Source organism: Ctenopharyngodon idella, chromosome 2 (genome assembly GCF_019924925.1).
Source record: "Ctenopharyngodon idella isolate HZGC_01 chromosome 2, HZGC01, whole genome shotgun sequence".
Classification (NCBI taxonomy): domain Eukaryota; kingdom Metazoa; phylum Chordata; class Actinopteri; order Cypriniformes; family Xenocyprididae; genus Ctenopharyngodon; species Ctenopharyngodon idella.
The window spans coordinates 32225325-32248106 of NC_067221.1; the positions used below are offsets into that span (position 1 = coordinate 32225325).

At 39.3% G+C, this 22782-nt stretch overlaps 1 protein-coding gene and 1 long non-coding RNA gene across 5 annotated transcripts in view; one reads left to right on the forward strand and one right to left on the reverse strand.

Moving 5' to 3' along the window:
* The window catches only part of LOC127506268 (desmoglein-2-like), a 38744-nt gene extending 24532 nt beyond the window's left edge, over positions 1-14212 (forward strand). For 2 of the 3 annotated variants that reach the window (XM_051882592.1, XM_051882601.1), the window contains exons 11-14: positions 1850-2071; positions 3083-3210; positions 8797-9075; positions 12695-14212. In XM_051882592.1, coding sequence (XP_051738552.1) covers positions 1850-2071; positions 3083-3210; positions 8797-9075; positions 12695-13504 — 1439 coding nt within the window. In that variant the 3' untranslated portion in view covers positions 13505-14212. The remainder of the gene's footprint in view (positions 1-1849; positions 2072-3082; positions 3211-8796; positions 9076-12694) is intronic. The other variant, XM_051882607.1, reaches the window with a different exon arrangement.
* Positions 1-18751, reverse strand: part of LOC127506535 (uncharacterized) — a 100942-nt gene extending 82191 nt beyond the window's left edge. The window contains exons 1-3 of one of the 2 annotated variants that reach the window (XR_007928009.1): positions 18613-18744; positions 18407-18532; positions 13593-15854 (exon numbers count right to left, since the gene is read on the reverse strand). This is a non-coding gene — a long non-coding RNA (uncharacterized LOC127506535). Of the gene's footprint in view, positions 1-13592; positions 15855-18406; positions 18533-18612 lie in introns of both variants that reach the window. The other variant, XR_007928008.1, reaches the window with a different exon arrangement.
* Positions 18752-22782: the final 4031 nt, after the last annotated feature.

The following is a 22782-nucleotide window of genomic DNA, read 5'->3' on the forward strand; positions in this document are numbered from 1 at the left end:
CTGTGGACTGTTTACCTGTTATCGATTGGACTGTTTATTCCCTGCGACCCTTTTGCTGCCTACCCTGATCTTTGCCTGTTTCCTGGACTGTGATTGTTTTGCTGCCTGCCCTGATCCTTGCCTGTAACCTGATTCTGTTTGTCTGCCGCCTGCCTCGACCATTGCCTGTCCCTGTTTATGCCTCTGCCTTTGCCCTGTTTGCTCTGTAAGTCCTTTTAATAAAATTGCTGCAAATGGATCCACATTCTGTCGACCCATCATTACACAGTTAATTAATGTGATTTTCAGAGAGAAAATTATAAATGTACATATTTCAATATATATTTTCATAATGTTCAGGAATTGTTGTTGAATAAAAAAATAATTTAAAATGCTTGTAAGTCTGAACCATGTTATTAAGATATTGTATTATTTTGCATATGATGGTGAAAACGTAAAGTAAAAGTAAAAAAGCACCACCATGTTATATTTATAATAAATATTTTTGAGAATAACAAACAAGTAGACCTCTAGATTATTTTGTCCCTTGAGGTAGCCCTCGTTCACAAAAAGGTTGGAAACCCCTGATGTAAACAGCATAGGAGAATGACAGGGAAGAGAAGAAATTGTTGAATAGTCGTCATTACACAAAAAAAGTATTCTCGTTGCTTCATAACATTAAGATTGAACCATTGTAGTCACGTGGACTATTTTAATGATGTCTCTACCTTTCTGGACCTTGAATGTGGTACTTACATTGCTTTCTATGGGGGATCGGATATATATATACATATATATATATATATATATATATATTTTTTTTTTTTTTTTTTTTTTTTCTCTTGGGAATGTCATAGTCATGAGATATTATTTAGAGAAAGACTGAGAAATGAGATACAGCACTTTAAACTACCTTCATGAGAATAATGCTGTAGATACAGGTGCATGAAGGAAGTGTTACATAAGTGTTGCATTTAGATTTTCCATTGAAATGGAAACCATCAATAAGTAACTGATTGTAACTCTGGGGTAAAGGAACAGGGAGAGAGGATCCAAATGCAGATTGTTAACCTAAGGCCCGGTTGTTAGGCCTTAGTTCAATTAGGGCATTTAAGTAGCTTTTATAAACGTGCTCTAGAAAAAAACATTACTGGTGTGCATCTTCAGACAAAACTATGTCTCAAGAATGTCTCAAAACAAACTAACATATTTTAAGATATGTCAGTGCAAATTTCTTTCAGTTAAAATGGCTACAATATGCATTTTATTCTAGTACTAGCTTAAGCCTTGTCTGTGAAACCGGGGGAAAATATCTATTTAATAATTACATCAACAAAAGAACACAAGAACCAGGAAACAGAACTGAGGAAACAGAACTGAGCATGCAGATGAAACATCCATGTAAGGACAAGACCTGACAATGAACACAAGGGCTTAAATACAGAAGGACTAATAGACTAAGACACACCTGGAAACAAGGACTAATGAGGGGAAACAGGAATAAAACAATACAAACTAAAAGTTTTCAAAACAAAACAAAAGGACAATGAACTTGTTACACTAGTGAATAAATAACTGGATGCAGTCTAGTGCATCACCAGCCTGAGGTTATTTTCAATGACATCTCTTTACAAGCACAATAACGCAGTTAAAAACAAGTCCTGAAATGGTCTTTTTTGGACAGTATTAAAATCCTGCAGAAGCTCTGGCAATTATTACATTACCCACATCCCATTAGAATAGGGTTAAGAAAGTGAAATAAAAGAAGCAGTGCAATTAGTTACTAAAACATTTTTAGTAATAATTTTTAAATGTCATTAATCATGCATGAATCTTATTTATGTCTTCATGTTTAACATCATATTTTCAGACACTACAGTAATATTCAGATCAGAAACAACACTATGGCCTGGTGTGTACCATGTGTTTGTGGATGTGAGTGACCAGCAGGGGAAGATCTGCGCTGGTCAGATGCTTCGGATAGACGTTTGCACATGTGACACATCAAAAGTTTGCTTGCCAGAAAAAACGGTCTCTAGATTTGGAGTATCTGGTGTTTTTATAATGTTGCTGGGACTGCTGCTCCTTCTGTGTGAGTAGCAACATTTAATCTCTCTCTTGCTGTAAGGATGTGCTGTTTGTCAAATGCTTGCATCATAATTTAAAAGTAAAATGTGTGTTTTCCTAGAAAAACTTTTTTTTACTGCTTTCACACTGACAATTTAATTCGAAACAGAGCACAGGTTCGCTTGAAAAATTGGTAATGTGAAAGCTGTCATGCCTACTTGGGAGTCCACCGCAGTACAGAACCCAAGACTACCTGTAGTAGGCAGTCTAAATTCAGTTGCACTGGAACTGTTTGCACCCTAAAGCCGTGGTCACGCTAGACTTTGGGCATGCAAAATTTCTTTGGACACTACAACTGTCGTAAAATGATGTCACGCTCTGAAGCGTCTTTTTTATAAACATGAATTAAACATATAACAATTAGTGATTCATTTAAAGGGTTAGTTCACCCAAAAATGAAATTTCTGTCATTAAGTGCTCACCCTCATGTCGTTCCACACCCGTAAGACCTTCTGTCATCTTCGGAACACAAATTAAGATATTTTTGCTGAAATCCGATGGTATCGGATCCACACATAGGTAGCAACGTCATTGCACCTTTTGACGTCCAGAAAGGTAGTTGAAAACATGGTTAAAACAGTCAATGTGACTACAGAGGTTTAACCTCAATGTTATGAAGCGACGAGAATACTTTTTGTGCGCAAAAACAAAACAAAAATAAAGACTTTATTCAACAATTTGAACCGTTGCAAAGTTACTTACAGTTTGTAGAATGTCTAAAGTGGACCATCAAATTAAAGTGTTGCCTTTTATTTTTCTTTTTTTCCAGCCCTACATCACTGTCAATCTAAAGGATACTCTATCCAAAACCATTCACTTAAGCTCTTTAAGCAATAAGCACTTCAAATAACAACTATACATATTAGTAAATATAAGAGTTACATATAAGAATTATGTGAGGTTGTGGATATGTTTAAAGACGATTACAGTTGATGTGCTGAATGAACACTGATAACTGACTTGTCTGTGTTTGCAGTGGTGCCTCTTCTGCTGCTGTTCTGCCTTTGTGGTGGTGCAGGAGTTGCAGCAGGTTTCAAGACCATCCCATTTGATGCTAAAGAGCATCTTATAGTATATAACACTGAAGGACAGGGAGAGGACAAGGTATGTAACACTACAGTACAAGACAGAAGCCAGTCATGGCGCAATAGAGACACGCGATTAAAGGCATTTCTGTCATGTTAATGAGAGTTTTTGTCCCAACCAGCCGTGACGGTAACAAGAGACAACCAGCACTATTTTTTTTTTTTTTTTTCGGTTGCTTGGTTTCTGTTTCTGTGGCATCAGTAGGGCTCCTCATGTGTATTCATAGGCATCATGTTACGGGTGGGTCGGTGGTATGGGTGGTTCATGTCCCCACCACTTTTTGCCAGGGTCGATATTGTCCCCACCACTTTTTGAAACATCTCGTGGCACGGATGTACCTAATACAAACAATCTCCAGTTGACCAGCAGAGTTTTAATTTCGTTCACTTGTTAAATAAGAGGCGATCGGGCACTGGAATGTGTTGTTTTTGAAATTATGCTGAGTGTTCGTTGCCGCTGTTATCAATTGCAGAAGGCAACTGTGTTTTCTTGTGGCTTGTGCATAATCTTCACACAGACGAGTGCTTCAGTCTATCCCTTAATGCTGTTGCAGAGACTCTTTATTCGTTCCAGTGAAATCACTAAACAAAATGCACACAAACATGCCCCTGCTCTTGATATACAATCACTGATGAACATCTTTGGTTTTAATGAGAGAAAATAAAAAACCTAATTATACAAAGGCGGATTGTAACCCACTAACTTTCTGGCACACTAAATGAAAGTTCTACCACCAGAACATTAAGGTACACAAATTCAATGCGAATCTATGTATTTATTTACTGACGTGAAGAATCTCGGGACTAACAATATATTGTATTGTATGGTAGATGTAAGGATAAAACTCTCTCCTTAAACATGACTTCTGTGTCAATAAATTTATTGATTTCTGGACATTGTAATGTTATTTTTTCTGCAGTTGTTATTGTACATATCATTGTATTAGCAATGATTAGCAGATTTCATTTAGCAGATTCTGTTTAGCAGATTTTAGATGTTGTCCATATGACTAATTAGCCTGTATCTTGTCAGCAAAATATAAAAAAAAAACTACACAAACATTTTGAGGACACATGCGAAAATCAGCAAATTCCAATGCGATTAAAATTTCTAAACTTTTGAACTGTTTGTTTATATACTGTATATCACAAATGTAATTGTATCAACAAAAATCAGCAGTATTTGTGTTTTCAGTTTTGACAATTTTGGTAATTTTACAAATTGCTTGGACCCCAATAATTTCAACTTTTTGATATATAATTATTATTATACTGTATTTACATTTCCTGTGTTTTGTGTTAGATGAGTAAAGAGTGCTGCTGCAGAAATGTTTGCTCTTCGCTGTCAACTACACAAATTGCAAAACCTAATAATTACACATGCCTATTATTTATTTATTTATTTATTTATTTTTCCTGAACTGCACTAGCCATGACAAAATTTTCAGCTGCAGTCTCTTCATCTTTTACAACCCAAATGTCTTTTTGCCTGCAAGCATAATTAACCAAATGAAATGTCTATTTTCAGAGAATTTTTTTAACAAAACAGTTTATTTTGGTGATCTAAATCTACAGGTGCTCGACAATCATAATATTGCTAGGGTTCCTATGGAAGTAAAATAATGCCATGTTTTTGAAACAAAAAGCATGTTGAATTGCACTATTTGAAAAAATAAAAAATAAAAAAATAAAATAAAAATGCATTGCATTAACCGTGCTTGTATTTTAATGCATTGTATTTTGGGGGCTTGCATTTTTATGGGCAGAAATTAAACATGGTTGTATACTTAAACTGTGAATATTTCAATTCAAAACATCTCACACACATTTTCAATGTTAAAAATTCAATAATCCATATTCACCTTTAAGATTTCACTTCCAAAATATTAATTCTGTTTAAAAATACAACCTCTAATATTCAGCAGGCAATATTCGGGCCATTTTATTTCGCGTTACAAATTCGCGTCCACAAATTCAGTGGTTCAAATATCAACATTTCACATCCGGAAACTGCAGGAAAAGCAGTAGAGAACCGAGCATAATCTCCATCTGCTGTTAGTCGACCTCACCAGCAGGTGGTGCAAGCGTGTGTTGACGAAGAGCAGAGCAACAGTTAGAGCATGTCATTAATTTAATTCATTAAAACGGATTTACATTATTGGAGCAAGTGGTAAGTGTATTTGTGATCATTATCAGGGCCAGAATATATGCAGAAAAGGTGATAAAGACACAAAAGTTTACAATTAATTTAATATCTTCACTGTTACTTTCCATGTGTAGCCTACATAAGCAGCTTTCTCTACAGTGAAAGAGATTACAACGTTATTCCCCGATGCTGATGTACAATTCAAACGTTAAATCTGAGGTAGACATATAACTTTCCTTAACTTTATATCGCGGCACTGTGCTGCAGTACTAGGGTTTCCCTCAATATGTCATACTCCAGGATTCCCCTGTCGTCGGGACATATACGCTTAACTTATCTTTATAGACTAAATAGCTACAGTGTAGATCCTATATAGCTGTCTGTGTAATAACTAAAATAATGTTTATGTATCATATTTTCTGGCCACTACTTTAGTTTTTTATAATACACCATACTTTAACCTAAACTGAATAATTAAAAACAAGTTTAAATGAGTAAAACTTCTATAAATATTTTTTTTAATATTAATTTTCTTTCCTGACATACTCTAATTGTTAAAACACACTAGATATGCTTATTCTGTGCATTTTGAGCACTTTTTGTGTGAAATCATATTTATTTTGTCCAAAGGTGTACTTTCAATTTATTTGAGCGTTAGCAGCGCAGCAAAAATAGACCCAGCGCCGAAACGATCGCGGCACTGCTGCTTCTGCTCTGCTCCTGCTACGCGCTGCCCTGCAGCCTCGGCGTGCGGTGTGAATGCTCTCATCTGTTAACATGGGCGCCGAAAAAAAATACGCTCTGCTGACGCGTGCGGTGTGAAACAGGCCTTTAGCGTCAAACTTTACACATTACGATCATATTCTGAGTCAACCTGCTTGCCTGTAGCCTATAACCTACATCCTCAATACGGTGCGAGTTTGGTGGTCTTTATGAATACTCGCGCGTCTCTGCAGCGGCAGTTCACGCTCACGCGCCGCTGACGCTTGCGGTGTGAAACCGGCCTAAGCGTTTCCCAGTGAAATACTGCCATAAAGTTGGTTTGACATTGGATGATATTCGCAAATTTAGGCACCGTCTCTAAAGGTACATACGAGATTTCTAACTTCAATAGCATTTAAAGAGAATAACTTCCAGTCATAAAACCAACTGTAAAGTGTTCATGTAGTTTTCAGGTATGATGCACACCTTTTAGATTCTTGATATTGAATAAAATAAACTGTCAAGTCATAATATCATTATATATTTCACTTAGCCTACTGTATGCTCATACACAAAATATACCATAATTTAAAGCTCTGAGTCTATAGTATTTGAAGAGAATGAATTACAGTCTGTAAAGTGTTCATGTAGGTGTGATGCATAACTTTTAGACTGTTATAATAAATATGAGCTCATGCTGTAGTGAAAAATAGTAATATTTACACATGATTTGACTGTTTATTTTATTAAATATCAATAATCTACCATATACCATAATTTTAGATTGTTGATATTAAAATAAATATAAGCTTATGAGGTAGTAAAAAAATAGCTTCTTTTTTTTTTGGTTTATTTTATTAAATATAAAAAATCTAAAAGGTGTGCATCATGCCTGACACCTACACGAGCACATTACAGTTTATGACTGTAAGTCACTATCTTCAAATGATATTTTAGTTAGAAATGTGTATAACAATGTCGTATGTAACTTTAGAGACGGTCCCTAAATTTGTGAATATGGACCGTCCAATGTCAAGCCAACTTTATGCCAGTATTTCACTGGGAAATGCTTAGCGTCAAACTTTGCACATTACGTCCATATTCTGAGTCAACCTGCTTGCCTGTAGTAGCTTATATAGTATAGTATAGGTGCGAGTTTGGTGGTCTTTCATATCACTGTATTTAGTCTATAAAGATAAGGTTAAGCGTTCTGTATGTCCCGACGACAGGGGAATCCTGGAGTATGACCTATTGGGGGAAACCCCAGTACTGCATCACAGCGCCATGATATAAAGTTAAGGAAAGTTATATGTCTACCTCAGATTTAACCTTTGAATTGTACATTAGCATCGGGGAATAACGTTATGATCTTGTTCACTGTAATCCAGCTAAAACCAGCTTAAGATGGTTAGGCTGGTTTTAGCTGGTCTCCCAGCCTGGTCATAGCTGGTTTTAGAGGGGTTTTGGTTAACTAGGAGACTGGGAGGCTGGGAGACCAGCTTAAACCAGCTGAACACCAGCTAACCCAGGCTGGGAAACCAGCTTGACCAGCTAAGCCAGGCTGGGGGACCAGCTAAAGCCAGCTACTTCCAGCTTAAACCAGCTAAGACCAGCCAACCAGCTTAGGCTGGTTTTAGCTGGATTTTTCAGCAGGGGAAAGCTGCTTACATGTAGGCTACACAGGGAAAGTAACAGTGAAGACATTAAATTAAATGTAAATACAACTTTTGTGTCTTTATCAGCTTTTATGCATATACTGGCCCTGATAATCATCACACATACACTTACCGCTTGCTCCGTTAATGTAAATCCGTTTTAATGAATGAAATTAATGACTTACTCTGTTGCTCTGCTCTTCGTCAACACATGCTTGCACCACCTTCTGGTGAGGTTGACTGACAGCAGATGGAGATAATGCTCGTTACTCTACTGCTTTTCCTGCAGTTCTCGGATGTGAAATGTTGAAATTTGAACCACTGAATTTGTGGACGCGAATTTGTAACGTGAAATAAAATGGCCCGCATATTGCCTGCTTAATATTAGAGATTGTATTTTTAAACAGAATGAATATTTTGGCCTTGAAATCTGAAAGGTGAATATGGATTATTGAATTTTTAACAACGAAAATGTGTGTGAAATGTTTTGAATTGAAATATTCACAGCTTAAATATACAACCATGTTGAATTTCAGCCCATAAAAATGCAAGCCATAAAAATACAATGAATTAAAATGTAAGCACGGTTAATGCAATGCATATTTTTTTCAATTAGTGCAATTCAACATACTTTTTGTTTCAAAAACATATGGCACTATTTTACTTCCATAGGTTACCTTCACAGATGATCTGTCACTGTGCAGATTTTGTTCCATTTGTGGTTGCTTCATGTGAGGAATATTCTACTTGTGTGGCCACATGGTGTTCTGGAAGGAAAAAAAATAACTTCAGACGTCCTAAATTAATTTTAGAGCAAACATGTGGTAGTATGTTTTAGGTTCCGATGGTCTGAAGTTTTGATGTTTACTTTAGATGGTTTCACTTTCATTTGAATCATGCACATCGCTTACACCTTCAAGGTTCAAGCTATTACTCTTATCAAGTTAAAGTGATTTGGTAATATAATTTATTTGCCGAAGATGATTTTTGCTTGCATTTGGCACTAAGCAAGTGTTAATTTAAGACCCTGCATGGTGCTCATATGTGAATAATGTATCAGGCACTGTTAACAGAGGCATAAAAAATGTACTCTGCCCCACAGGGAATACCGCTCTTACCGGTGTCAAAAGTGCATAATAGCAGCAAGCTCAGTACTGTGGACGCTCGGAAGAGGATTGATGTAAAAGTTGGTGCAGTGAGAGCAGAAGGCTCACATTGGTCCTTTTTCTACCAAAATGATTGGCATAATGATGCAAATCATCACCACAAGAGTCAGATTGATGGGTACGTGCATGCAAAAAGAAAAGAGGAAGTTAGCAGATTTGACACCTATGATGGCCTTGCACTGTCTGATGCTTTCTTAGGCAACTACTATTCTCAAGTAAGTATCAATTTTACACAGCTTAAGAACTTAAATATCAATGCCACATTGAGTTCAAAGGAGTCTCCTGATATGTGCAAAACTTGATTTGCAAAAATTTGGTACACTTGTACAGTTTGGGGCACTGAACATTTTCCGAAATGGAGCCATCACAAAAACGCCTCCTGTCGCCATGGTGACCATTTTACTTTCCGCCATAAAATTATGTATTTTGTATCATATCTTCTGAATCAAACATGATAACACTGAAAAGATGATGCCCACCCCTATGTTTTGATGGTCAGTGATTACAATGATAATCACTGAGTGATTACCATATAAAACATCATAAACTGTTCAGGTGAATAGTTAATGGTGAATTCAGTGACGTGAGAAGGAAATCACAGTATCTGAGAAGCTAGACTTTATAATATCATGTCTGTTTCATGCATGTTGTGTAGAGTTTCAAAAGCTTAATTCTTTTATTCATTAACCCTGACAATACAGTGACTGTAAAGAGTAGAATAATCAATATGACCTTAGCAATATAGCTTAAAAAGAATGTCAGGCACAAAGATTTACTTCAAAAAATCTATTTTAGAAACATGTTTGTTTGATTGTTTTGTTGTTGTTGTTTTTGTTGTTGAACCTATTCTTCAGTCTTCTTCACAGTCTCCTCCACATTGACACAGAGCCGTTCACTTTAAGAAAGCTTTTTACATTTGCAGTGCCGACCAGCAGCCTTTCTTGCAGCCACAGCTTAAGAGTTCAAGGATGGTCTGGCTTGGCTGTGGAAGAGTTGACCACAATGGTCTCCAAATGCTTGGGTCCAACCAACCCCAGACTGTTGCCACCAGTACATCCTTAGTTGGGGGGATTTGGCCTTTGTTGTCATGTCATCTGCATTCCAGGTATCCCATGCTATCTTCTTGCCCCTGGTTGCAAATGCAGATACTGTGTCATAGCCAGTGAAGGCATAGAACACAGGAAGGGCCTTGGATTTGTAATTGCCAGTAGTCTCCACATCCTGATGACATGGGCCTACAACCAGTACACTAAATCAACTATCTGCTAATCTGCTTGTCACCATTGACAACTGGTATACCATGAGACAGCAAGAAAGGGTTACACTTTATTTGAAGGTGTCTTTGTTACACTGCAATTATACATTTAAGTATTGAGTAATATTAAGTAACTATATGTACTTACTATAGGGTTAGGATTAGGGTTTGGTTTGGTTTGGTTTAGGGTTAGTTGCATGTAATTATGCATATTTTTTAGTTATTACTGGAGTAACTACATGTAACATATGTAACAATGACACTGTAAAATAAAGTGTTACCCAAGAAAGATCCCAGTTTCTGTTATGGCACACTGGCCTGCACAAGAATCAAATCAGATTGCCTCTTGCATACATGAAGAGGCAGATACAAGATTGCTACTCCATATGACAGATTCTGCAAGAAAAGGATTTAAAAAGATCACCCTGTGCACTGTGGACACAGATGTCATGGTCCTAGCCATTACACATGTGTCAGAGCTGGTCATTGAGGAGATGTGGGTGGCATTTGGGACTGGCAAGAACTTCAGTTACATACCTGCCCATGAGACTGCCAAATCTCTGGGTCCTGACAAATCCAAGGCCCTTCCTGTGTTCCATGCCTTCACTGGTTGTAACACTGCATCTACATTTGCAACCATGGGCAAGAAGACAGCAGGGGATACCTGGACTGCAGAAAGCCTTCAATGCCCTGTCAAAGGCTCCAAAAAGCATTCCAGAGGAGGTGATTTCCATTATGAACCACTTCACAATTCTCCTCTATGATCACACCAGCAGCCAACTCAACATCGATCAAGCTTGTCTTGCGTTGTTCACAAAGAAAGGAAGAGGAATGGAACAAGTCCCCTCATCTAAGGATGCACTGGTGCAGCACCTCAAAAGAGCAGTGTACCAAGGAGGACACTGTTGGGGATAAGCACTTGAGGTGGCACCAAATATGCCATCTCAGTCTGGGGTTGGATGGACCCAAGCGATTGGAGACCATTGTGGTCAACACTTTCACATGCAAGCTAGTCCACTCCTAAGTTGTGGCTGCATTCCTTAAAGTGCACAGCTCTGTGTCAATGTAGAGGAGACTGTGATGGAGACATTAGCTGGTGATCCCACAGTCGGGCCAAAGGAGAGCGTGCTAGTGCCAGGGCCAATCGCGTTTCCACTGTCACTTCCAGGGCTTGATGTTTTATATGGTATCATTGTATTCCTTGACCATCAAAACATAGGGGTAGACATCACCTTTTCTGTGTTATCATGTTTGATTCAGAAGTTATGATACAAAATACATAATTTGGTTATGTCAGAAAGTAAAATGGTTGCCATGATAACCACAGGGCATTTTTGTGATGGCTCCATTTCTGAAAATGTTCAGGGCCCCAAAGTGTACCAAATTACATGCTTTAATGAAAAAGTGAACATTTTTTCACATATCATCTGGACTATTTGCTGTTCCACAGACACTCTGGGTCTTTCTCAACCAGTTTCTATTGTTCTTTTGCACAGTTTCAGCTACAATCCAATTATGTTATTGTGTTTAATCACAATGTATGGGATTGTGACATTTGACATGCAACGCAAATTTGATTGAAACCACTTGTAGTCTAGAAAATTATAAACTAAAATAAAAAAATTCATGACAATTATAACATGACGAGCAATAAAATGAAACTGTTAAGGGAAGCAACACCACTGAGAAAGTATTAAAATATGATACTTTACAGATTAAGATATAATAATAATAATAAATGATTAACTTTAACTTTAAACTTTAAAAAAATAATAATAATAATTAGAGACAGGTATATGACTCATCCATAGACAGCAATATAATCTCCACTTTCAAGTTCCAGAAAGGTATTAAAGACATTGTTAAAACAGTTGATGTGACTGCAGTGGTTCAACCTTAGTTTTATGAAGTGACGAGAGTACTTTTTCTGCGCAAAAACAAAACAAAAATAAAAACTTTATTCAACAATATCTTCTCTTCTGTGTCATTCTCATACGTTGTTTACCTCCAGCGTTTCCAGGTTCTACGTCAGAACGCAGACTCATTATTGGCCGGCTCCTGCGTCAGCATCACACGCATGCATTGTGCTGCTCACGTGCGCAGCTTTGGCTAATATTCGGACATAAACACAGAAGCCTTCAGTGTGCTTACTGCGGCAACTGCGCAAGGATAATGACAGGGAAGAGAAGAGATTGTTGAATAAAGTTGTTATTTTTGTTTGTTTTTGAGCACAAAAAGTATTCTCGTCGCTTCATAAAATTAAGGTTGAACCACTGCAGTCATGTCAACTGTTTTAACGATGTCTTTAATACCTTTCTGGACTTTGAAAGTGGCGATTATATTGCTGTCTATGGATGAGTCATATACCTCTTGGATTTCATCAAAAAAGATGAACGAAGATCTTACGGGTGTGGAACGACATGAGGGTGAGTAATTAATGACAGAAATTTCATTTTTGCGTGAACTAACCCTTTAGTATAGTATGTACGGTCAGTACTATGTATTTTGGCAATGCATTTTGGGTCATTGTTGTATATGAATGGATCAGTAAATGCAACATTATTTCTCTGTTATTACAGAAAACAGGTTATACGGTTAGGAAGCAAGATATGAGAGACAGTCTGAAGGTCTATGAATACGAGGGTCAGGAATCTTGCATGGGCTCATTTGAGGACATCTGCAGTTTCACGCATGAAGATGATAACCTTTCTTTCCTTGATGACCTTGGCCTGAGGTTCAAGACCCTAGCTGAGATCTGTAGTGGTTCTACAATAGAACTTGAAATGACCACAACCACTGCTGTGACCTCCAAACCGGTCCTGTCTACCACACACAAAGATGTCGACGTACAGGAGACAGTTGGTCTACTAAATTCTCAGGAGAGAGGAAAATCTTCCGCCATTATTCATGCTGCAGGAGGACAGCAGGCAAGCAGCACGTCCTCTACAGGAATGTATGTCCATGAGCAGGTGATGGTTCCTAACCCAACTCTGTTAGACCAGCAGCCTGCATTTTACTATGCCCCTGCCACCCCCATTTATGTGGTGGAACCCCATCATACTCTGGTGATGACGCCCAGCTCAGTCCTAGGCATTCAAAAGAACCTATTAGTAGAGGAGCAGAAGAGCTCTGATGCTACCCTGCGTGGAACTGCCAAACGTGAAATGCAGCACTACCAGAGTGTAGTCCTTGTTGAGAAGCAGCCAACTAAAGGGTCTGTGCAGGCTCAAGGTAGTGTCTCTGGAGCCGTTCAAATTGTTAACACTGAAGTAGTGCAGTCCACAGAGTCTCATGGGGTTAGAACGGTGATGGCAGGAGGGGCCAGAGAGAGGGAAGTTTGTGGTTCATTGGATATGAGGGTTCCTCAGAGTCTGTATAAGCACTCTTAAGAAGTCACAATCTACAATATCCAGGAGTCTGTAAGCACTCAAGAAGTCACAATCTACAATATCTAGGATTGATAATTCCATCCCACACCTGCAAGTCCACCTTTACTCGCTGCTTATGTACAATGATTTTCTTCCCGTTCGCTCATATAATAAGAAATTGACCTTCCAGTTAGCGCTTTTAAGCCTCTGCAATTGTATCTCTCCTGTGGCTACACGAAGCTTCCCTTTTAAGATACAAGATTCTGGACTCCTTCTGGATCAGCACCTTCCTGCACACCCTCTGTGGTCAGTGAGCGAATGATGCATGATTTCACCTGTGAAACCAGACGCAGTCACTTACTGTACTAGAACCTTTACACTCTCTCCCACTGTGGAATGATTTTTCAGCCAGCAACAGACCTTCTGAGACCATTACACAACTCTTCTATGAGCAATAATTCAGAACCATAAATAAATGCTTCTTATTAGCAGTAAAACGAACAAACAATATATATGTTTTTTTTTTCTTTCTGTTTTGTATTTACAATTCTTCACTAACTTTGTGTTTTTCTGGTGTACACATTTTATATTGCAGCACTGCTAATATACATTTTTTTAATGAAATTTGTTTTCAGTTGCTTGGGTTTTTGCTTATTTGTAAGCTACTTTGGATAAAAGCATCTGTTATATGAATAAATGTAAATACTTGATTGTCTACCACCAGCTAAATGCTGTAATGATCATCCTTTGAACTCATGCACAAATGACATCGGAATATTTGTGAGGATTCTGTTTGTGATTCTATTGAGTTATTCTGAATTTTATATGAATCAAAACCATCCAGATTTTTTTTTTTTTTTTTTTTTTTTTTTTTTAATAGAAAAAAATCTAGCATAATCACCATTGTTGATGAGATATATGTTATAATATATTTTATGTATTTTATGGGATTGGATTTAGTTGGCTTTATCTTTCCACATGCTGTGCAAATTTAACGTCTGTCAGTGTCTTAATGAACTACAGCTGTTGATGAGTTATAGTCTACTACTGCAAATTTTAAAGAGTGAATTTAACTCCCTCAGAGTTAAAATTAACACTCACCCAGAGTATATATGGGAACCACTGGTAAAGTGTTAAATTAACACTTTTGAAAGAGTTAACATTATTAACACTCTGACAGTGTTAACTAACAAACTCTCAAAGTGTAAAATTTTAACATCACAATAGATGATCAGAACAGTGTTCAAAGCTAACTTGTTGACCTGGTCAACACTTCAACGTTCAAGCAAAATTTAAATTAATGTTGAGTATTTACATAGACCACTGGGATTTACACTATAGTTACAACAGTTACCATCTATTAGTGTTACCATCCCAATAATCAGACCAAGTGCTGCAATGAATACATTTTATTATTTTTCCTTTAACAGGGCTTTACATTAAATTTAGCCAGGGACATGGCACTCAAAATACCCTGTACAATGACCCTGTTCAACATTAAATGTCATAAAACAAAGCTCATACCCGCTGCTTGCAGTCTATATGATGCAGCCGTCTGGTACAATATAAAACAATGACATAAGACATACCGTAAGACATATATTAATTTATTCAAACCATCCATTATTACTTTAACATACTCCTCCATACTTTCAACAACAGATGACTGTTGGCAACACCACTGCCCTGTAACTTTGCTATAAGTACATATCTTTTGCCTGGTCTTTTGACATGAGATGTTGAAGGTTGATTTATCACATCTAGGTCCATTTCAGAGGCATCTTCTTGTGAGCTCCGTACACCAAAGTCTGACTGATGTGTCGTTTACAGAACATCACTGCTTGTGTCCATGTCAACAGTATTATGACAACTATTTAAATGCTTTCTAAAACCTTTAAACTGTAGTGAACACTCTTCTTTAGCACAACCAAGAACAAATTTTCTGCCCGGATATAAGCCATGAAAAAATTTGAGGTGCTGAATTAACGCAGTGGGTGCATTATGCAATGCTCTGAAAATGTAACTCTTAAACATTGCTCACTTACTCTTTGTTCCTGTTCAAGAGCTTGGCTCACAGTTCCTTCACCTTTGGACTGCCTTTAGTAGTGTCAACATCTATACTGTAGACCATAGTCTGGAGGAATGTGTACATGTTGCTGAGAGCGTCATCATAGCTTACACTGAAAACGAAGTGCGCTTTAAATAGTTTATCAAAGGTTGCCAACAACGTGATTCCCTGGCATGGAATGAGCATCTTGTCAATCACAATGTAGTATTTGCTGATGGCCAACTTGTGAGTTCCAGAGGCAAGGAGATATGGCTGGCGATGTCCCTCCAGTTTCCCCAAGTGTTCTTCTAAGCTGCTGATTGACTGTGGGGAAAAAATTACATATCAATTTACATAATATTCTTATTAATTCAGGGTTTCTGCAAGTATTATTAAATCTAATTTAAGTTTTTAATTTTTAATGCCTTTTAATGCCATACACAACCTTAGCTTTTTTTAATGTACTTTTGAATGGTAATATATTATGGTTTTTACAAAAAAAAAATAAAAAATAAATAAATAAATAAAAATTGGAGTAATGATGCTGGAAATCCAGCTTTCAATCACAGGAATAAATTATAATTTTATATAAATTCCAATTCAAAAAATGGTTATTATACAGTAGGTACGGAAAGTATTCAGACCCCCTTAAATTTTTCACTCTTTGTTATATTGCAGCCATTTGCTAAAATCATTTGTTCATTTTTTTTTTTCCTCATTAATGTACACACAGCACCCCATATTGACAGAAAAACACAGAATTGTTGACATTTTTGCAGATTTATTAAAAAAGAAAAACTGAAATATCACATGATCCTAAGTATTCAGACCCTTTGCTCAGTATTTAGTAGAAGCACCCTTTTGATCTAATACAGCCATGAGTCTTTTTGGGAAAGATGCAACAAGTTTTTCACACCTGGATTTGGGGATCCTCTGCCATTCCTCCTTGCAGATCCTCTCCAGTTCTGTCAGGTTGGATGGTAAACGTTGGTGGACAGCCATTTTTAGGTCTCTCCAGAGATGCTCAATTGGGTTTAAGTCAGGGCTCTGGCTGGGCCATTCAAGAACAGTCACGGAGTTGTTGTGAAGCCACTCCTTCATTATTTTATATATAATGAATATCCCTATATTTTATATATAGATATCCCTGTACTTGGCCGCATTCATCTTTCCCTCGATTGCAACCAGTCGTCTTGTCCCTGCAGCTGAAAAACACCCCCACAGCATGATGCTGCCACCACCATGCTTCACTGTTGGTACTGTATTGGACAGGTGATGAGCAGTGCCTGGTTTTCTCCACACCAGAGAATCTTATTTCTCACCATCTTTAGCAAACTCCATGCGGGCTTTCATGTGTCTTGCACTGAGGAGAGGCTTCCGTCGGGCCACTCTGCCATAAAGCCCCGACTGGTGGAGGGCTGCAGTGATGGTTGACTTTCTACAACTTTCTCCCATCTCCCGACTGCATCTCTGGAGCTCAGCCACAGTGATCTTTGGGTTCTTCTTTACCTCTCTCACCAAGGCTCTTCTCCCCCGATAGCTCAGTTTGCTCTAGGAAGTGTTCTGGTCGTCCCAAACGTCTTCCATTTAAGGATTATGGAGGCCACTGTGCTCTTAGGAACCTTAAGTGCAGCAGAAATTTTTTTGTAACCTTGGCCAGATCTGTGCCTTGCCACAATTCTGTCTCTGAGCTCTTCAGGCAGTTCCTTTGGCCTCATGATTCTCATTTGCTCTGACATGCACTGTGAGCTGTAAGGTCTTATATAGACAGGTGTGTGGCTTTCCTAATCAAGTCCAATCAGTATAATCAAACACAGCTGGACTCAAATGAAGGTGTAGAACCATCTCAAGGATGATCAGAAGAAATGGACAGCACCTGAGTTAAATATATGAGTGTCACAGCAAAGAGTCTGAATACTTAGGACCATGTGATATTTCAGTTTTTCTTTTTTAATAAATCTGCAAAAATGTCAACAATTCTGTGTTTTTCTGTCAATATGGGGTGCTGTGTGTACATTAATGAGGGAAAAAAATGAACTTAAATGATTTTAGCAAATGGCTGCAATATAACAAAGAGTGAAAAATTTAAGGGGGTCTGAATACTTTCTGTACCCACTGTATATTGAAATATTTCACAATAAAACTGCTTTTATTGTATTTTTGTTCAAATAAATGAAACATTCGTGAGTAGGTTTGGGTATCACAAAATGGTTCCAAATTTTCAAGAACTGGATATTCAAAAAGATACATGCATTTCAATTCCTAAACGATTCCTGTGTTCACTTTTTAATGTGATTTTACACCATTTAAGCACAGGAAAGGAAATTACTTGTGCATTGTTTGCATGGCGCGCACACATCTGAAGCGAAACCGCAGAGAATAGCGGTCCCAGTTCCGTGCATTTCAACTGCAGAAATGGTTGTTCTGAGCCGGAACAGACTTCTTTCACATTAACCAACCAATATGCACAAAAATGCATCATAATCGTCATCACAGTATATCATCGTGAACAAAGCTGTTTTTTGTCTTAACTGAATGTAAAGAGTTGTGAAAGAAAACGCACGTGTAACAGTATTTTTAGATCCGCATGCATTCAGTGGGAGACAGCAGCCTAATAAATGTGCATTCACTGATCATGACTGAATATCCAGAAAACATCCAGTGTTATGGCAATTTCACACCAGCCAGAGGCTATTTTCCAAACTCTGCCTGTGTATGATGCCATTTAAGTCCTTTTTTTTTTTTTTTTACAAAATCCATTTCATGACTTTTAATGTTTTTCAGTGCCCCATGGAAATCCTGTAGTTTGTGCTACCCACCAAAAAAAAAAAAAAAAAAAAAAAAAAAAAAAAATTAACTGTAGCTCATGTACATACCTTGTGAAATACAACTAGATGGTCCATAGCCTGAGCTGCACTGATTTTCATTTTTTTTCTTTTTACAAGGTTGTGGTGGCAGAATATGCAGAAGCAGCAGAAAAGATGCCATATCACTGTCCCACTCTAAAAAGAAACAAAAACAGTGATTTTTATTTCCTCCTTTTTTTTGTGTTGTTGTCACATCAGTGCTGTGAAATGAATACCTGGGTGATCCTCTGAAGATTCATCATTGTACTGATTCCTAGCAGACTTCAGCAAACTCTGGAGCACTGAGGTGGTAGTAAGGTTCTCTGCTTCTCTGATCACCTTTTCTTTATAGAATGTAGGCCACTTCTCCAGCAGTTTGGCAGCCGTTTGTGGACCAAAGAGAAGGCTAAAATCTTGAGCTACCTGCAGCAACAGAAACAGAAACTTCTGACAATCATATACTAAGTTTACAGATATGAATTGTAGTTGAAAAAAAGGATGCCAATACTTACCAGCCCTTTAGTGTCCAGCAGCCTTGGAAACACTGTGAGGATCGTGTGCGATTCATCAGGATTGTGGATGAGGCGCTGTCTATAGTTGAAGGTCTCCATCTTCTGCAGGACAATTTCTCGGTCTGTGGTGTGGTTCATCAAGGATATGGACTCTTTACAATACTCTTCATCCAACTGATCACCAGTCTGAGGCAGCTCCCTCTCCTGTGTTGGACCACCTCCTCCTGCTGTCTGCATTTTCATTTTTGTGCACTCAAGTTTAGTCTTACTCTGAATGGTTTTAAGTCGCCAGGCAAGAAATCCAGAACCACTCTGGGAATCGTAAAAATGTTCCTAACCAAAGACAGAGAGATAATTGGGTTCAACTTTATAATCAGCATAGCAGGAACCCCTTTTTAACAGTCTGTTCATAGTATTAATAAAAGTCAGGGGTTAGAACAGTTTTTCGAAGGTCTTATGGGTTTGGAACGACATGAGGGTGAGTAATTTATAGCGATGGGCATTTCAAGCAAAAATAATATTCAATGATCACTGGGAACTATTCGATTATTATTCTAAAATCGCACCCCTCCACCGAATGCATGCATGCATGTATAGGCTTAATTCAGAGGGATGACAGCAATGACAATTTAGATATCAATTTAGATATCTACCTATAGATTTACAAACATAGTAAATCTAACAGCCGCGCTAGAACACTCTCACAAAGTGGCGGCCACAACAACACCAAATCAAGGCACAGTTGATCTCCCTGAGCCAAGTCAAGTCACAGTTGATCTCCCTGAGCCAAGTCAAGTCACAGTTGATCTTCCAGAGTCTCACCACATTATGTCTGACACCCCAGAGTCACGTCTTGTTGCGGTTGTCGTACCACAACCCTCCTCTGTTCGGTCAGGGGAACCCGACATCAAGCGTCAGAGGTTGGCATCCAGCGTGGAGGATTCACTGCTGGTGTCAGTACGTACAGCTGGTTTCCCCAAACCAATTAATTTTAGCCCTCCTGCTCCTGAACTGATTCCCCTGTCTGCATTGCTCCCCATAATGGGGGTCGCCTTATGGTGTATCTGGGCCGCGTACATCACCGCTGAATCTCCAGAGGTGGCGGCTTATGCTGCAGAACTCCTGGAGGTAGTTACTCCCACTGCAATTTCCCTAGAGGTGGCGGCATATGCTGCAGAACCTCACGAAGCGGAGGTGATTGTTTCAGCTACTTGCACAGTGGTGGCGTCCAGCGACACATTCTCATCCTGTCCCGACCCAGCTGCAGAGTTGTCTGTGAACTTTTGTCTTGCCCAGAACCAGCCACAGAGGCCATTTATGATTCCTCCCTGTTTTCCGATGGTACCACTGTAGAACCTCCAGATGTGGCGGCATCCGCTGCAGACCCTCTAGCGGTGTCAGTGGTACCCAGCTATGAACTTTCACCTTGTCCTGTCACAGCTAGGGAGGCCGTCTATGAACTTTCGTCCTGTCCTGTCATGGCTAAGGTGGCTGTCTGTAAGCCCTCAGCCGAGATGGCCGCCACGCCTGAGCCCTCAGCCGAGATGGCCGCCACGCCTGAGCCCTCAGCCGAGATGGCCGCCACGCCTGATCCAGTCTATGAATCTGCTCCAGTCCATGAATCTGCTCCAGGGCCCGCTCCGGTCCATGACTCCACTTCTGAGTCCACCTCTGTCCATGAGTCTACTCCCGAGTTTGCCCCGGTCCCAGAGCCTAGCCTTGTAAGCTATGAACTTCCTGTCTGTCCTGATAGGACCACAGTGGTCATCCAAGAGTTCCTTGTCTGCCCAGAAACGACCCTGGAGGTCGTCCCGGAGTTCCTTGTCTGCCCAGAAGTGACCACGGAGGTCGTCCCTAAGTTTCTTGTCTGCCTCGACAATACCATAAAGGTCATACCAGAACTGCCTGTTTGCCGCAACATGACCAGAGAGAACATTCTAGTCAGATCCTTGGAGAGCATTCCTGAGTTCCCTGTCCGTCGTCTTAAGGCCCTTGTGGCCAAAACGAACCTCTCTGAGCCTCTATGTTTCAGATTCACCTGAGCATCTGTATTGGTTCCCAGTGTTACCAGATCTGCTGTGGTGGTCATCTGCTCCGCTGTGGGGGTCTTTAAGCCCATCTGCGCTACTGTGGTGGTCATCTGTTCCATCGTGGGGGTCTTCAAGCCCGTCTGCACTGCTGTGGTGGTCATCTGTTCCACCGTGGGGGTCTTCAAGCCAGTCTGCGCTACTGTGGTGGTCATCTGTTCTGCCGTGGGGGTCTTCAAGCCAGTCTGCACTACTGTGGTGGTCCTCTGCTCTGCCATGGCCCTCTGTCCAGCCTTCTTCGCCTTGGCCATCTGTGCAGCCTTCTCCGCCCGGGCCGTCTGTCCAGCCTTCTCCGTCCGGGCCGTCTGCCCTGCCTCAGTCTCCAGGTCTTCGTCCGCTTCATGGACCTGGCCCTCCATCTCCTTTGACCTTGGACTGTTACTCATTTCTGATTCTCTGCTGCCTGCCTTGACCCTTGCCTGTTCCTGGATTGTGTATGTTTGCTGCCTGCCCTGATCTCTGCCTGCCTTGGGACTCTGATTGTTTGCTGCCTACCCGGATCACTGCCTGTCACTGTTTCTGCCACTGGCTCATCCTTGCTGTTAATTTGTCTGTGAACTTGACTTGAGCTGCAGATGGATCTTCAGTCCGTTGACTCAATCCTTACAATAACATACAAATATACTATTTAAATAACATAAACAATTACACCCTCCCTGGAGCCAAGCATAGGAAATCTTTGATATATTTCTCTGCCTCTGCTTCCGTTGGTGACAGCAGGATGGGGTTCCTCATGGCTGAAGCTGCATGTTAAAATAAAGTTGTTGTTTTTTTTGTTTTGTTTTTTTGTTTTTAAACGAATAAATCGGTCAAAGGTCCTATCAGCACAAGTCTAGAACTAGTGAACAAGTTGTGCACGTTTCTGTAATTGGGCAATGACACTTTAACTCAGGGGTGTCTAAACTCGGTCCTGGAGGGCCACTGTCCTGCAGAGTTTAGCTCCAACCAGCTCCGAAACACCTGCAGAAAGTTTCTAGTATGCCTAATTAGTCCTTGATTAGCTGGTTCAGGTGTGTTTTCTTGGGGTTGGAGCTAAACTCTACAGGACAGTGGCCCTTCAGGACTGAGTTTGGACACCCCTGCTTTAACTGATCGGTTAACCTTAACAAGCCATTATATTTGCTAACTATTTTTGAAAATGGCACTTTGCTGTTGGTATTACCACATGTTTGACTCATATATATGAATATGTTAGCCAAGTAACGTTACTTATTTAACTTAACACTGTAATTTCCCGCCATTGGGTCTAATGCATGTACAACATTTGAACTTACCTGTTAATAGTGAGCCAGTGTTTGATTTCCTTATTCCCCGCTTGTCTCCTCTCCCGCACCAGTTCAGTTGCTGGGCAAAGTTCGTGGTGAAGACCTTGGAGCAGATTCTCCAGACGGTCTTCTTCATTGTTGGCCCACCACTGATGGATAATCTGTTCACCTTAAACAGGTACATTAAATTAACCTCTTCTATACTGTACTAGTACCCATCAAAAGTTTGGAATAATTCATCTTTTGTAATGTTTTTGAAAGTCTGTTCATGTTCACCGACTGCATTGATTTGATACAAAATTTAGTGAAACAGTAAAAAATGTGATATTATATTTATATGTCCATTTTCTCTAGAGTTTCTAGAATTGCCCTTTCTACAGCTGCAATACAGAAGATCATTCAATTTGACGTGTAGTTTCGATGAATAAAATACAATTCACATTTTTTTTTTTTTTTTTTTTTTAAGTTGATAAATAACTTACATGTAACCTACATTGATTTGGTACAAGACTCAAGACTGGATTTTCCTGTCTCATGCCAGA